Source organism: Notamacropus eugenii, chromosome 2 (assembly GCF_028372415.1).
Source record: "Notamacropus eugenii isolate mMacEug1 chromosome 2, mMacEug1.pri_v2, whole genome shotgun sequence".
Lineage (NCBI taxonomy): Eukaryota > Metazoa > Chordata > Mammalia > Diprotodontia > Macropodidae > Notamacropus > Notamacropus eugenii.
This window is the reverse complement of record NC_092873.1, coordinates 125,124,324-125,139,979: the sequence shown is the minus strand read 5'-3', so window position 1 is coordinate 125,139,979 and position 15,656 is coordinate 125,124,324. Positions and strand designations below refer to the sequence as shown.

The following is a 15,656-nucleotide window of genomic DNA, read 5'->3' as shown; positions in this document are numbered from 1 at the left end:
TGAAGAAAAGGCTATCTTCGATCTAATTTGTATGTTATCTTTCTCATTAGAATGTAAGTCCCCTGAGGAAAGTGCTTGTTTGTTTGTTTTGTATCCCTAGTGCTTAACACAATGTCTGGCACATATAATTAAGTTCTTAATATGAGTTTGAAGATTGATAGACCTTTAACACCAATACATTCCCTATGGTATTTTATGCAAATGAAAGAACATTATTATCTCTGAAGAATTAAAGAATAAGAGGTAATTAAAAGACTAATGGTAGATATAAGTAAGCTTTGGGTTTTGCTAGAAGTGATTTCCATAAGAGAAGTTATAAAAAGACATTATAAAGGACATTTATGACTAGAAACAGGTAAGCTGGCCATATAGAATGAAAAACAGTAGATCAGCATCACTGGCACATTTGTACCCTAAGATTTTCTTTTTAAAAAAGGGCTGAAATTTAGATTGGATGTTGAATAGATTCTGTACAGTTTGTAGGAAATATGAACAACAACTGTACAGGATGAGGGATAGAAGGGTTTTAATATACAGCACTGAAGGGAGAACCAAAAATGATGAAATTACTGATCTACTCAACTACCTCTAACCTAAAAATGGAAAATGGAAAGTTAATGCAGCCCAGTTAGCAGGATATAGAAAACTACATATGATATCCAGTCTCTATCTCAGAACATTTTAAAATATTTTTTTTCCAGAGGAAGTATTCTATCTTCTGCTTGCCAAAAGCAGATCTTGGTTCTGGGAAAGATTAAGAGGAAAGCACACCTATCAGAATCTAGGATCCTAGAGGTGAAATTCCCATGTTCTGTTGAGAGGGGAAGAAAAGCCCTTCATAACCTAGTCCCCTTCTACCTTTCCAATATTTTTTACACTTTCTTCCCACCACATACTCATCAGCCTAGTGATGCTGGCCTCCTCCTATTCTATGAATAAAGTACCTTGAAATTGTGATTTTTTATTGCATTGAACAGAACTCTTATACCTCTCTTCCCAAGTAACCCATTTCTATTGAGGGTATGGCAACCCATATTCAACATCTGAGTCATTATTACTTCTTCTTCTCCCTCACCCCCCACATCCAATCAGTTGCCAAGTTTGTTTGCATGTCACCACCTCCATCAGATTGTGGAAGGCAGGGACAGACTTTCCATGTGTCCCTACCCCTTAATTCAGTGCCTGGCATATAGCCGGTATTTAATAAATGCTTATTGATTGCCTTTTAACCTATTGCCTCTAGAACAAAACACAGACCTTAGTATTTAAAGCCTTCCACACCTGGGCTCCTGTACACCTTTTCTAAAAATAGTATTTTATTTTTTTACAATTACATGTAAAGACAATTTTTAACATTCATTTAAAAAATATTTGAGTTTCAAATTTTCTCCCTTTCTTTCTTCCTCCCTCCCTAAAGATGGTAAGCAATTTGATATAGGTTATATCCCATGTACCTTTCTAGACATTTCATATCATACCTCTTCACAACTATGTTCCAAACTGGTTTACAAGAGATTCCCAGAACTCACTTTGCCATCTAACATCTCTGCCTTAGGCTGTTCCCTTGTACCTAGAATGCAAAATCACTTTACCTTTGTTTCTTGGAATCTCTATTTTCCATTTTAGAGATCAACTTAAGTTTCATCTCTAACTGGAAATCTTTCCTGTTCCCTCCATTATTAGTGCTGCCTCCCTCCTGAAATTTCTTTGTGTTTACTTTGAAAAAATGTAATCTCTCTAGTAGACTGTAACTCCTGGAGGGAAGAACTTTTTGCTTATTCTTTGTGTCCAGAGTGTACTATATGTGATAGACCCTTAATGAATGTTTTTTGAATCAAAATAGATTGTTTTTTGGCAGTAAATTTATAATGACATTCTTATGCTAAGCAACATGATTTAATTTCACTTTTAAAAAATGTATGTTATAGCTCTTTCATGGTGACAAAGAATTGGAAACTGAGGGGATGTCTATCACTTGGCGAATGGCTAAACAGGTTATGGCACATAAATGTGATGAAATGCTATTGTGCTATAAGAAATGAAGAAGAGGATGGTTTCAGAAAAACCTGAGAAGACTTTTGTGAACTGATGCAAAGTGAAGTGAGAAGAATCAGGAGAATGAATTACACAACAACAGCAAAATTGGAAAGATAATCAATTTATAAAAACTTGCTAACTCTCATCAACACAATGACCAATTACAATTCTTGAGAACTCATGATGAAACATGCTATTCACCTCCAGACAAAGAACTGATGAATTCAAAGTGTAGACTGAAGCACATTTTCTTCTGTTTCTTTCTTTCCTGTTTGAGATGTGGCTAATGTGGGAATTTCTTTTGCATGACTATACGTATTTGTGAGAGATTTTGTTTTTCTTGCCTTCTCAATGGGTGAAGGAGGAGAAAGGATGTAGAGAATTCAAAACTGAAAATAAAGTTGAATTAAAGATGAAATGCATAAGAAAAACCAAATAAAATGTGTGTGCTATAAACACAACTTGGGGGGAGGTAATTTTATTGAAAAATGTTTAATGACAAATGTCAAGGGTATTTCTAACCTAGGGAACTAATGATGGTCAATTATTACAATTAAGTTTGGACTTAATCAGTAAATTGACATAGCTTTCAAATTCTAATATAACATCCCAGAAATTCTTAGTATAGTAGATTTCTTGCCATTTCTTTACTAATCTGTGAATTTGCCACAATATTTTAAAATCTTTGCCTTTTCTTGCATCCAACATTATGAAGTAGAGTGAGTGTAGAAACTAAATTAACTCTAAAAGCATTAATTTGGCTAAAAATTTTTTTATGGAATATCCATAAGTGGGCTAGGAATTATATAGAAATAGAAACATGCTTACAAGAAACAACAACAATATGCTATTATTTGAAGGAAGAAATTATAAATTACTCTCAAAAACTAGTAGGAAAATGCCAACAGAAATGTAGATTTTTCACTAAATGCAATATGCCTTCAATGATTTAATTTGCCTATTCTTGGTGTATCAGTTGGTGATAACCAATGTCAGAGGAAAATTAAATTAATTTTCTGAGAAGTATGCATAATCCTCTTTGAGTGCCAGCCAGCTCTGTATTTGCTCATACAGGGAGATAAATGCTGTTCTCTTATGCACCTGAAACAAATAAAGAGATTCAGTAAAATTTATGGAGCTGGTAAATTGCTTTGAAGTAAAGATATCAAATTTTAGTCAAATTTATTTTTTGCTAAAAATTTAGAGTTTGGGAACAAATTAGTTCTATACTGTATTCACAAAATTTGCTGTCTTTTTGTCCAAGGATGTTTTAGACTATTTTATCATAAATCAGCGGTGAGTGGAAAAAAATGTTGTTTCCTAAGAATCTAAATCCTAAAAATCAGAAGAATTCATCTTCACACACAATATGTATTAAGTTTTCTTTAAAAGTTTCTTATTACTGCAACATAACATTGTGATAAGCTGAATCAGTAAATTATTTTGTCGCAGAGTATTTTACAGTGTTTGGCCATATGTTGCAAACTACCAGGATGCTTAATAATCTCCATTATTGCATTAATATTATTCTGCCTTACTGCAGTCTACTGCGGTATCAGGAAACATTCAGGAGTACTAGATCACATGATGTTGTGCTACCTGATAACATCAGTCAGTTGCTAGACATAATGGTAATGCCTGTGATACTATAAAATTCTACTTTGTTTAATACATAGGTATTCATTCACAGAAGACATAGGGCATCTTCAATTCTAAAACAATAAAATGAAACACCAATGTAGATCAGTATTCTGTACCTAACTTGGAGTCTTAGAGTTACTATACAGTTAGAGAAATCTCTGGGCGCTCTGAAATGTTAGGTGACTTGCCCATAGTCACTCAGCTTATAGGCTGAAGTGGGATTTTAAGGAAGGTCTATACTTTGTCAAATGTTATCCTCTATCCACTAAGCCATGCAGCTGCTCTTCATTTACCTCTATTGCAGAGTTATTTACTCAACCCATTTATTACCTGTGTGAACATGGACAAGTCACTTAACCTCTTCTTGACTTCACTTTCCTTTTCTATCAGTTGAGAAGGCTGGCCCAGATGACCTCCAAAGTCCCTTCCAGCTCTAAATCTAAGCTGTAGAACAATATATTAAAGCCATTCCTACAGTTCATTGCTTTTGACTGTGTAAGTATCCCCCAAAAGTATCAACCATGCTTTTTTGGGGAGCATTGCCAAATTGTCGTATCAAAAAAGTTAAACAAGTTTTCAAGGAGTCTTGGCATTTTGTTTGACTCTAAATTTGTCATGTGCAAACCTGCTATCTGGAATACTACTTTCCAAGAGGAACAATTTCTTATAAAAAAATCTGTGAAACATTCTCAATTTAATACTTGTGCAACCTAGAGCAAGTTATTTAACCCCCATGGGTCTGGAATTCCTTATCTGTCAAAGAGATATTGGGACTAGAATGATTTCTAAAGTCTCTTCCAGCTCTAAATCAAAGATCCCATAGGGCAGCAAGTGTGGTTAAAAAAATTGCCATGCCCGTCATTATAATTGCCCCATGGATAAAATATTTAAACTAGAATTGTCTAGCAGCTTTCTACTTACTGAATTCTGAGACATCTTTTTAGGATGACAGCCCATGAGAAGGAACTACTGCAACTCACGCGGTAGTTAGTGCTGCAGCAAGCTGCAGTTTACTGCAGAAGAGTAATGTATCTCCTCTCTGTGGATACAATGCAACAGTCAGCCCCTGAGCTTCGCTGATGCCTAAGGAGCCTTAGATGTCATAGTGTAATAAATCAGCTTCCACAGTTTATTCACCAAGCGTTTCACAACTGCAAAAACATAAAAATCCATCTACTATAAACGGCCCTAGCCTTCGAGGTGACGTGTGGGTCTACAACGGAGCGATACTACAGCTTCCCAGTCTTCCCCAGGCCTTTATAAAAAGGAGAATCCATCCCTACCCCTCCCATCTCCTCCACTACGGAAAAAAAAATCAATCAATTCAATTCCCAAGTTAATCTATAAATCCCTTGAGGCATCAGGTCAAAGAGTTTTAAATAGTTGTTTCCACCAGGTTCACTAAATGAGCCATAACACTAAACTAACCACACTCCTTCCCGCCCCCCCCCCCCCCCCCCCCCGCCCCGACCCTCCAAGCCGGAAGAATTCACACTAAATTCGAGGAAAGGAGGGGATGATGCAGTTCACACCTCCTGTCCATCAGTAGAAGCTTGGGGACTCAGAGAGGGCTTTATAGAGGAAGAGATAGCAGAGGGGATAGTTTTCTCCCCCTCCCCCACCCCACCGAGCTTGGACATCCTCGGTTTTCCGCGCCTGGGAGCATTTATTTCTCCTTCCCTACCCCTACCTCATCCCTAATTTCAGAAGCTCTGAGGGCAGTGTAGTAGGAGGGCAGAACCTACTGAAGGCTAGGCAATACTTCATCATCCTAATTCTCTCCCCCCCCGCCCCCGCCCCCTTCTTCCCCTCTCCCCTATGTTTGGCTCCACCGCAGCTTTGGACAGCGGGGAGAGCCGGGGAGCCACAGACTATCCCAAACCGGAGGAAAACCATCAATGTGTGGACAGTCAGCTTCCCCTCCATCCCCCCACTCCTTACCCCCTCCCTGCCACTGCCTCAGCCGCTGTCACCAGGGCCGGATCCTTCCTGCCTGAGGGGCTTGCAGCAAATCCCAAGCCTTTCGGCCGCGGGCAGGGGCCCCCCAGAGGGGCTCCCAAAAGCCTTTCCGCAGTCGTTCTCTGTTCAGGACTCAGTGTACCTCACTTGAAGCAGCCATCTTCGCTCTCCCCCTCTGCAGCATCCCCAACCTGTGATGTCATCAGCCTGAAAGCCAAGTCAAAACCACCCCCCCTCTTTTCCCTCCTCCTCTCCTCCCCCCTCCCGGGGAGCCGCCGGCAGCAGGCAACTTGGGGATGCGCTCGCGCGCCCCACCCCCACGGCTCCTTGCACGCCAGCCCCTTCTCCAGTCCTGGGGTCAGCATTTAAATTGGGCGCTGCTGGGATGCTGGAGCTGGAGGCGGCTACCGGGCAATGCGGCGGGCTCTACCGGAGCAGGGGCTCCCCTCTCTCGGTTTCCATGCAGCGCTGCCGCTGGGGGCTGAGCCGCACCAACGCGGGAGGCTGGGGGAGGGGAAGGGTGAGGGCAAGGAGGGAGGTAGGGAAAAAAAATCCCCGGCTGCCGGGTCGCTTCCCTGTCGCCGTCTGCTGAGTCATGCATTGAGCTCCCCCCCAGCATTCAATCATCAGCTCCGATCTGCTCCGCGTCTGCAGCCATTGGGGAGCCTCCTCGCGGGACCAGCAGCCCCGAGAATGACGCCGCCGCCGCCGCCGCCGCCGCCGCTCTAGAGCCAGCACACATTCTGCCATCCAGCCAGCCAGCCAGCCATCCTGCGTCGCTCGTGTCTGCGTGTGCGTGTCCCCAGGTGCTTGTGCATGTGTCTCCGTGTCCTTCCAGCCTAGCCCGAGCATCCCCCACTTCTCACCATGATTGCCGCAGCCTTCCTGGTGCTGCTGAGACCTTACAGCGTTCAATGTGCCCTCTTCCTCTTGCTGCTCCTGCTGGGGACCATCGCCACCATCCTCTTCTTCTGCTGCTGGCACCGCAGGCTGCAGAAGGGGAGGCATCCCATGAAATCTGTCTTTTCGGGTCGTTCCAGGAGCCGAGGTAAGAGATGCACGGTCTACGTTTCCCTGGACAGGAGAGATGTTTGCAGCCGATAGAGGAAGGGATGCAAAAGCGCTCCCTCTTCTCCTCCACTATCTCCCACCCCCAGTTACCCTTTCCCTACTGACTCCGATTATTTACCCCCATCTTAGATGATACAGACATTGCAGGGAGGGAGGGGAAGGAGGAAGGAGGGATCCACATTTTAACCTCAGTTTGCTAAAACCTGAAGGGATTCCAAGCAGAGTCCAGGACTGCGGCAGCCTGGTCCCCACCCATCCTTCTCCTCAGGAGCTCAGCCAGGGGGTAGGAAGAAAGTCAGGGATGCAAGAGCTGGGGTTCCCCATAACTCCCCGATAACTTTGGCGGGACCTTCCCGCAGACGGAGCACGGAAGGGGTGATGGCCTGATATTTTCTCACGGTCTCCCCAACTAGATAAAACGGCATATGGCGGGGTAGGGAGGGAGGAGGATTGCCTGACCTGGACTGAGGTCACCTAGTATAAGTTATTAATTAGTGATTCATCTGGTGCTGAAATCAGGGTCCGATGCAGTTGTTGCTTTTCTGCTTTCTCTCCAGATGCGGTCGTGAGATCTCACCACTTGCGTTCAGAGGTAATTTATTTAGCCCGCACTCTCAAGGTCAGAAGAAGTTCTATTTCCTGAGTACCAATATTCATTGTGTTCATGTTATGAAATCTCTAGGTCACTGAGTTTCTAGCATGTTGGTCCAAGTTAGATTGGTATTGAAGTAAACCTTTGCAGGCGATTTCCCAAACAGCACTGCCCATCTAGCTCAGCAAGCGGATTTAAGACTCTGTTTATGTATTTATATATTTATTTTTGAGGAGGGGGCTAGTGGAAAAAAAGAAATATCACAGAAGCAGAAAACAGCTAGCTGTAGAGGAGATGTGAGTTTACTTCTTTAGTCTACAAGGTAGAATGTACTGGTAGATGCTTCCTACATGTGGTTAGCTCACTATTGTTGCTAAGTTGTTCACTTGGGTAAGAGACACAGAGGAGAGGGCACTTTAAAGAACTGAATTAGGAGAGAGATTAGATACAACTGCCTTTCTTTTTCAGAACTGGCAAATTTATTTTTATAGGATTATAGATCTAGAGCTAGTGGGAAACTCAGAATCTATTGCCAACTCTCCTCATTAGCAGATAAAAAAAGACTTGATTCTTTGAAGAAGATAATATATTTAGGAGTTTTTGATAATACTTGCAGAATGATGATAGCTCTGATTGGGTTGAGGAATGACAGTGTTTAAATTCCTCTGCTGTTCTCCTAATATCTGGAACCATACCTTTCACTCTGGATGCAGGTGATGTAGTAACAGTGGTTAGGTGGAGCTTTTTTATTCAGCGATAGAAATTAATGATGCTTTTCTTTAAGTAGCACAACAGTTTTATGTTGACATTTTAGCCAAGAACCACCATTGCCACTCTAAGTCCATGCAGACTCTGAGCCTTCAGATGAGATGGCTATAGCCAGTCTTGAAGTTTGGGGGTACTGATATTTGTGTGACTAAGAAAGGACATCACAGAGTTGTGGGAAAGAATTGTTATTATGCCCTCTAAAAGTACATCTCTATTTAAGGTAGAAAAAAGATTTGCTAACTTATTTTCTGTCAGTATAAGAGGTTGACTTTCCTTCTATACATTACAAGATAAATGAGACAGAGGTCAATAACCTCTTTAACCCATAGAACCATGCGTGAAATTAAGCATTGGTTAATAAATACCACTAACAGGCCTGAGATTGGGGAGGAAAGAAATATTAAGTAGGATATGGTACCATATAATGAAACATGGCCAGAAAATTGAAAGATAAGTCCAGATGAAGTCTTTATAACTAGGTTAAACTTTGAATCAAACCTAAGTAAAATTGAAAAGCATAAGTTCTTGAAACTTAAGAGAAGATCTGATTCTTATTTATTTTGGGAGTTTTTATTTATTTATTTGGAAATTTATTCTGGGAATCATTTACAAGGTATATCAAAATCGGAACACTCAACCCAAACTCATAGTTCTTGATAGAACTTGAAAATGTCAATGATAATGATCAAGGCATTGTATGATCATAAAATACCTTTTGATTTGCTAAAGATTAAATTTTATTCAGCATAAAAAGAATTGTTATTTTATTTAAAGTGAAAGCACACAACAGACTTTAGTTAAGTGAAGAACTACGTTTTTGCTCTCTATCCTATATGCATATTCATTTTGCCTGAAAAATATATTTCACCAAGTTCATGGTTAATAGAAATTCCATTTTTGGACCCTACATCATATTCTGACCTTTGTTGCTTATACTTGTATTATGTTATAACAACACCTTGATGTAATATAATTAGTGATAACTCTATAAATAGAAAGGGTAGGATTATTCTGTCTTCGGTTTAGGATGATAGGGGATAATGCACCAACCCAGTAGTATGAAATGTTTTGAAGCCTGTACAAAAATAAATGTTTTATTTCTGAAAAATTTAAAAGTCATTAATCTGCTGAATTGCAGTGCCTAGTAAAGAACTAGTATACAACTTGAACAATGTTACAAAAAGCACATTATGAATTTCTTTCTATAGTAATACAAAATATTTTTTAATACAAATTATTTTTCTTTCCTTCTCAATAATTGGAGAAGGCAGATCAAGAAAATTTGGAACTGAAAATAAAATGAAATTGAATTTTAAAGACACCCCAAAGTAATGCAAAATAGATTTGAGGGTCTTAACATAGCAGTCTCTTGGTTGTGATAGAGTACATATAGAAATGCTGCAAAAATCTGGAGCTGGATGAGCTTTTTTGTCTGAGAAATAAACTATTCATCACGAAGAACTGAATGCTACCATTAAAAGTGTTTTTAGGTCCTGTAATGGATGATTTCTACTGGTGATTAGTCATTTAGTCTAAAATTACACATGAGTTTATGGAAGAAAGGTCTGTGGTAAGTACAGTCATTGGATGGTTTATCCCTTAGTAAACATAGTTTCCTTTGAGATGTTTTTTAAGTACAGTGACTTTATCCATTGACTCATTCATTGAGACCCAGGTCCAATTTACATGTGAGTATGCTTTTGGTAATCTGGAAAGTCCCTCTGTGGATATTGCTTGTCAGATTTTCTTGTTAGGTAGTTGCTCATACAATCAGTTGCTTGTAATCAGGTCATATGCCTGCAGAAATTTGATTTTGTGTTGACAAGGATGATGTAAATTTGCAGACAAGAATGCAGGAGGAAGTTTGTTCAGTGCTTGCCTTTGCTGAGTGCTAGCATTCCTCTTCTTTCCCAATATCTAGAAACTTAGTTTAAAAAATATATGTATATGTAGATATGTATATTTATACACACATGCATGTATACACATATAATATATAAAACACTTACCTATAAAGTATACCCACGCACATGTATACTTGTGGTTTTTTACTATCTTTTGTTTTCGTATCACTTTCATTTCCCAAAATATCCCTTCCTCTTCTCTACCCAGTGAGTCATCCCTTGTTAATAAGAAAGAGAGAAAGAGAGAGAGAGAGAGAGAGAGAGAGAGAGAGAGAGAGAGAAACACTTACACAAGATTAACTAACCTATCAGTCAAGTGTGATAATATATGTAATGTTCCACCTTCATAGTGTCCCAATAAGAAGAACTAGAGGTACATTTCTTCTTTGGGGGCCAAGCTTCATCATTTTAGTGAGAAAGTGTTCATTTTGGATTTTTTTCTTTTCCATTTGCATTGCTGTAGTCATTGTGGATATTTTTTCCCCTGGCCCTTCACACTTCACTCAGCATCAGTTCATTTAAGTCTTCCCATGCCTTCTCTGAGTTCTTCACCTGCACTGTTTCTTATGGTACAGTAATATTCCATTGCATTTACTTACATACCACAGATTGTTTAGCCACTATCCTGTCTATAGCCCTAATCCATGCAATTAAAAGACAACAATGACAAACTTCAACTCAGTGAGTACTTGGGCAGTAGGTGGTGTCATGGATAGAGCACTGGGCTGGGAATCAGGAAGACTCATCTTCCTGAGTTCAAATCCAGCCTCAGACACATTAGTTGTGTGACCCTGGGCAACTTATTTAACCCAGTTTGCCTGAGTTCTTTATCTGTAAATGAGCTGGAAGAAAATGGCAAACCACTCCAATATCTTTGCCAAGAAAACCTCAAAAAAGGGCCGTGAAGTGTCAGATACGACTGAACAACAAAAAACTTCTATGGCCTGAATCCATGCAACTAAACTACAACAAACTTCAACTGGATAAGTACAGCAAAATGGACAATGTTAGACAATGTATGCCTCTTGGGCATTCATGTGAACTTGATATGAAATGAACATGATTCTTTTTTATACCTAGTTCAGTTGCTACGTGACCTCACAGTCTAATATGATATTTTCAGAAAAATGAATTAGTTCAATTCATATGTAAATAAATTAAAATGTTATCTCTTGTAGATTATTGAAAGATAAAAATTTCATTAAATTCACAAGTAGCCAAACACATTTAAAAAATTGGGATTGGAAAAGAAGCAAGTTTAAAATTTTAACTGGCAGCTGTTTAAATGCAGTCAAGTATTCAAGAAAGTATTCTGATTTTCTGATAGTTTATAAGTACCCTGAGCTAGGACTTCTGATATTGTATTTTTTTATTTCAAGCTAAGTAATTAAATACTTGAATTTTACCTTTCCTATCTTGGTCAAAAGAGAGAGATGAGTTTAGAATCTGCCCATTCATTTTGCATTGTGGAAGACCTTTAAAGAGATGGTCTACAAAATTTTTTTATTATGCCCCCTCATTAACAAATGTTTTTAGCATGATGCATCTATTATGTGTACGTATTTATTTATTTTCGTGTTACATACATGCCCTACTCTACTAATAATATATTATGCATATTATGAAATATGTACTAAAAATTAGTAGGGGATAAAGATAATTTAAATATTTTAAAAATTCTTTTAATGGTTCCTTAAACTAGTAATTGGTAATGTCACCATTAATTAATAACATATTAATTAATTAGTAACAACTATGCTCTGTGGGAACAATGTGATTCAGTATGCTGCATTATTTTAGAAAATCTTGGCATTACTTTGTGATATGCCCATTCAAGATCCAAAGCTCTGGTTCTAAGTTCAGTTTATTAGTTATTTGACTGTCAGAGTGCAAGGAAAAAAAAAAACTTACAAAGAGAAGTAGATCCAAACTGAAGAAGTGCTTCCATCACTTAAATTTGACTAAATTTAAATAAATTTGACTAAATGATCACATCATTTTTTCAATCGAATCCAGCAATTATATGTATAAAAGTATTTTTGAAAAAAGTTGGCTAATTAATTTTGCCATCTCTGATGTCAGTTAATGGTTCTTGTTAACTAGTTGGAAGTTGCTGCCTTTTTATATTTTTAGCAAATGAATTCAAAACCCACTGAACTTCTTAATTTGGAAAATTTTTAAATAGGTTAAAAATTCTGTTAACATGTTTTTAAAGAATACAGATAGGAGTTTTTATAAGTGGCATGCATAATTTTCATCTACAAAAGCTTGGATTTTTAAATGTCTTGCTAATTGATGGCTTCATACTATCGGTGGCATAATATCTCAAGACATAATATGAGATTGAGATTAATCGTCAATAGGAATAGATATATTTCAAATAATCTCGATAATTTGATTTTTTTTGGACTTCTTGTGAGATGAGATTAGATCATTATTGTAATCTAATTGATAAAGAGCTTATACCAAGATTAGAAGTGTCAGTTATGTCATTTTCAAGTTTGAGTTCTCATTATTAATTTTCTCATCCAGATATATGTAGAAATCTGCTGATTTTGTATTTGTTTAGCTAAAACTAAATGACACAATTGGGAAATCCACTTAATCAGGTACCTATAAACTGCAATATAATGCAGTATTCTGACATCAAGTGAATATGTGTGGGTAGCCTGTCAACTCTTTCAAAATCTGGAACTCCTAGGATACTAAAATGTGACTATGTGAATGACCATCTGACATTCAGAGCGAAGGTGCCAGTGTCAACATATTAAACATTAGCAAATCTTAATTCCTTTGCTATTCTTAGATGAAAAAATACACCCAAATAGTTTTAATATTTTCTTCTTACATCTTAACTAATCATCATCTCATTTCTTGGTACATAGACATCTAACATCTTTTTTTAAAAAAGTATTTATTTAATATTTTATTCCCCTCATCCCAATTGCACATAAAAACAATTTTTACTATTAGTTTTTTTAAAAAAAATTGAGTTCCAAATTCTCAGCCTTCTTCCCCTCCCCCTCATTGAGAAGGCACGCAGTTTCATAAATGTAATATATATGTAGTTGTGCAAAACATTTTCATGTTTGTCCTGTTGTAAAAGAAAACACAGACCAAAAAAAAAACCAAAAAACAAACCATTCAAGGAAAATAAAGTTAAAAAAAATAAAAAGAAAGGTATGCTTTGATTTGCATTCAGGCTTTTTCCTCTGGAGATGGGAAACCTTTTTCATCATAAGTTCTTTGGAATTGTCTTGAATCATTGTATTGCTGAGAATAGCTAATGCATTCACAGTTGATCATTATACAATATTGCTGTTACTGTGTACAATATTCTCCTGTTCTGCTCGTTTCACTTTACAACAGTTCATATAAGTGTCTAAGTTTTTCTGAGAGAATCCTGCTCATCATTTCTTACAGCTTAATAGTATTCCATCATAATCATAAACCACAGCTTTTTCAGCCATTTCCCAATTGATTGGCATCCCCTCAATTTCCAGTTCTTTGCTACACCGAAAAGAATTGCTATAAATGTTTGTGTATATATAGGCCATTTTCCTTTACGTTTTTTATCTTTGGGATACAGAATCTACCAGTCATATTGTTGGGTTGAAAGGTATGTATGGTTTTGATAGCCTTTTGGCATAGTTCCAAATTGTTCTACAGAGTGATTGAATCAGTGTACAACTCCACTAATAGTGCATTAGTATCTCAAAATTACACTTTTCTTAAGGCAGATGTTTGAATGAATAAAGAGAGGCACCGTAAGCACTTTGCCCCTTTGCCTAGCAATGAATGATCTGCCCTATTCATGACTTACTCTACCTAGTTTACTTAGAATGATTCCTATTCGTCAGGAGATGAGAATGGATTCCTAAGGGAATTTCAACTTTGACAGAAATTTTCATTGAAGTATAGAGCCATGCTACTAGGAACCAGTTTACTTCAAGAAAGTTTTACTGCAGCGAAGAACTAAATAAGGAGGCCCAGAATCATTTTCCTGGCCAAGAAGGTATATAATCATAGTACCTAAACTTGATTTCCTTATTTGTAAAATAAACATGAATAATAAATAAATAAATATAAAATGAACTAGGACTTCTGATATCTTATTTCCTTGTTCCAAGCTAAGTAATCAAATAATTCACTTTTACCATTTCTATCTTAGTCAGAAGAGGGAGATGAGTTTAGAGTCTGCCAGTTCACTGTGCACTATGAAAGTTAGAGAGATGATATGCAAAGACTTGTTTTAGTCACATACCCTTATTAATATATTTTTATAGTCTGATGCATCTATTTATGTGTATATTTATTTTCATGTTATGTACATGACTTACTCTTGCATTATGTATTCTATAAAACATACATTAAAAAGAAACTAAAAGGAGATATAGACGATTTAAATATTTTAAAATTATGTAATTGTACAAAAATCCTTCTCTCAAATGAATATTAGTTATTAATCATATGCATATAATTTAAATTTTATTTAAAATAATACATCTTCTGAAATAATAATCCTTCTTATTTTAATAATTGTCCAAGTAGGCAAGAAAGTGTTAGCTTATCCAACAAATCTTGAATAGTGTTATCTTTGTCTTGTTGATGCATTATCTTTATTTTTTAAATTAAATAATTTTATTTCTTTTCAATGTTTTACAATCACTTCCATATATCTTTGATTTTTTCCCCTCCCTCCCCCTCCTTTCCCACACCCTTCCTGAGATGGCATACAATTTTATATGGGTTCTACACATACATTCCTATTAAATACATTTTCACCTTAGTCATGCATTATCTTTATCTTGTTGATTCATTATATCATATGTTACTAGTTTTTTTGTGTGTGTAGATGTAAGAATTCATTTTACAGTAGCTACTTTTTCTCTTTGTACTGAAGAAACTTCTTTGTTGATCTAGGGCAAGAGTTCTTAACCTTTTTTGTGTCTTGGATCACTTTGGCAATCTGGTGAAGCCCTTTCCAGAATAGTATTTTTAAAAGTATATAAAATATAAAGGAAAACAATTGTACCGAAATAAAGATTTTTTCTCTTCCAAGTTCATGGACCCCGAAATCTATGCATGGACCCTTTGTATACTCCCATTTAAGAACCCCTGATCTAGCATATAGTTTCATATATAAATCTTAAAAATCATAAAAATCTTATCTTGGGAGTCTTAGAAGGCAGATCAGTATTCCCAAATTTATAATGCAGTTTACATTGTGACTTTATATAAATGATAAGTGGTCGCCATAATCTCCTCTGGTGAAAATCAGATTAGTGACAATCTTTACTTTATAGAAGTTTCAGAAAACAACTCAAAGGGACTTAGCTAATTACACTATGATTAGATTGCAGATAATATTTTCTAGAGTCCTATAATAGAATAACAGTTATAAAATCCACTGAGAATCTACTAAATGAATACTGTTAAATGATCCCTATTCCCTAACCGAACAGTAAATAAAGGAAATTTTGTTTGATTTCAAGTGTCTTAAATTTATGAAGATTTTACTAAGTTCCTTTAATTTCCCCACCAAAAAATAAAAATAGTTCATTTGAGCTGCTGAGGCACAGCAATTCCTCTAGAGTCACAGGATAAATAAGGGGTAGAGATCTATGAAGAGGTATTAGCCAGATTTTCAGGCTGCTGTTTATATCTTGCAGTCTCCTTTTTTA

The 15,656-nt window shown here is 37.1% G+C and overlaps 1 protein-coding gene and 1 long non-coding RNA gene across 16 annotated transcripts in view; one reads left to right on the top strand and one right to left on the bottom strand.

Moving 5' to 3' along the window:
* Nucleotides 1-2,142: 2,142 nt before the first annotated feature.
* On the bottom strand, nucleotides 2,143-5,864 carry LOC140526356 (uncharacterized). Of its 2 annotated transcripts, none has more exons than XR_011974326.1 (3): nucleotides 5,620-5,864; nucleotides 4,600-4,829; nucleotides 2,143-3,138 (listed from the first exon to the last, which is right to left on the bottom strand). It is a non-coding gene; the product is annotated as an uncharacterized lncRNA (long non-coding RNA). The 2 variants fall into 2 exon arrangements; XR_011974327.1 differs by having other exon boundaries at nucleotides 4,600-4,717; nucleotides 5,620-5,824.
* Nucleotides 5,865-6,489: 625 nt separating this feature from the next.
* Nucleotides 6,490-15,656, top strand: part of DST (dystonin) — a 608,843-nt gene continuing 599,676 nt past the window's right edge. For 10 of the 14 annotated variants that reach the window (XM_072642520.1, XM_072642531.1, XM_072642530.1 and 7 more), the window contains exons 1-2: nucleotides 6,490-6,685; nucleotides 7,266-7,327. In XM_072642520.1, coding sequence (XP_072498621.1) covers nucleotides 6,505-6,685; nucleotides 7,266-7,327 — 243 coding nt within the window. In that variant the 5' untranslated portion in view covers nucleotides 6,490-6,504. The remainder of the gene's footprint in view (nucleotides 6,686-7,265; nucleotides 7,328-15,656) is intronic. The other 4 variants (XM_072642521.1, XM_072642508.1, XM_072642527.1 and 1 more) reach the window with 1 other exon arrangement.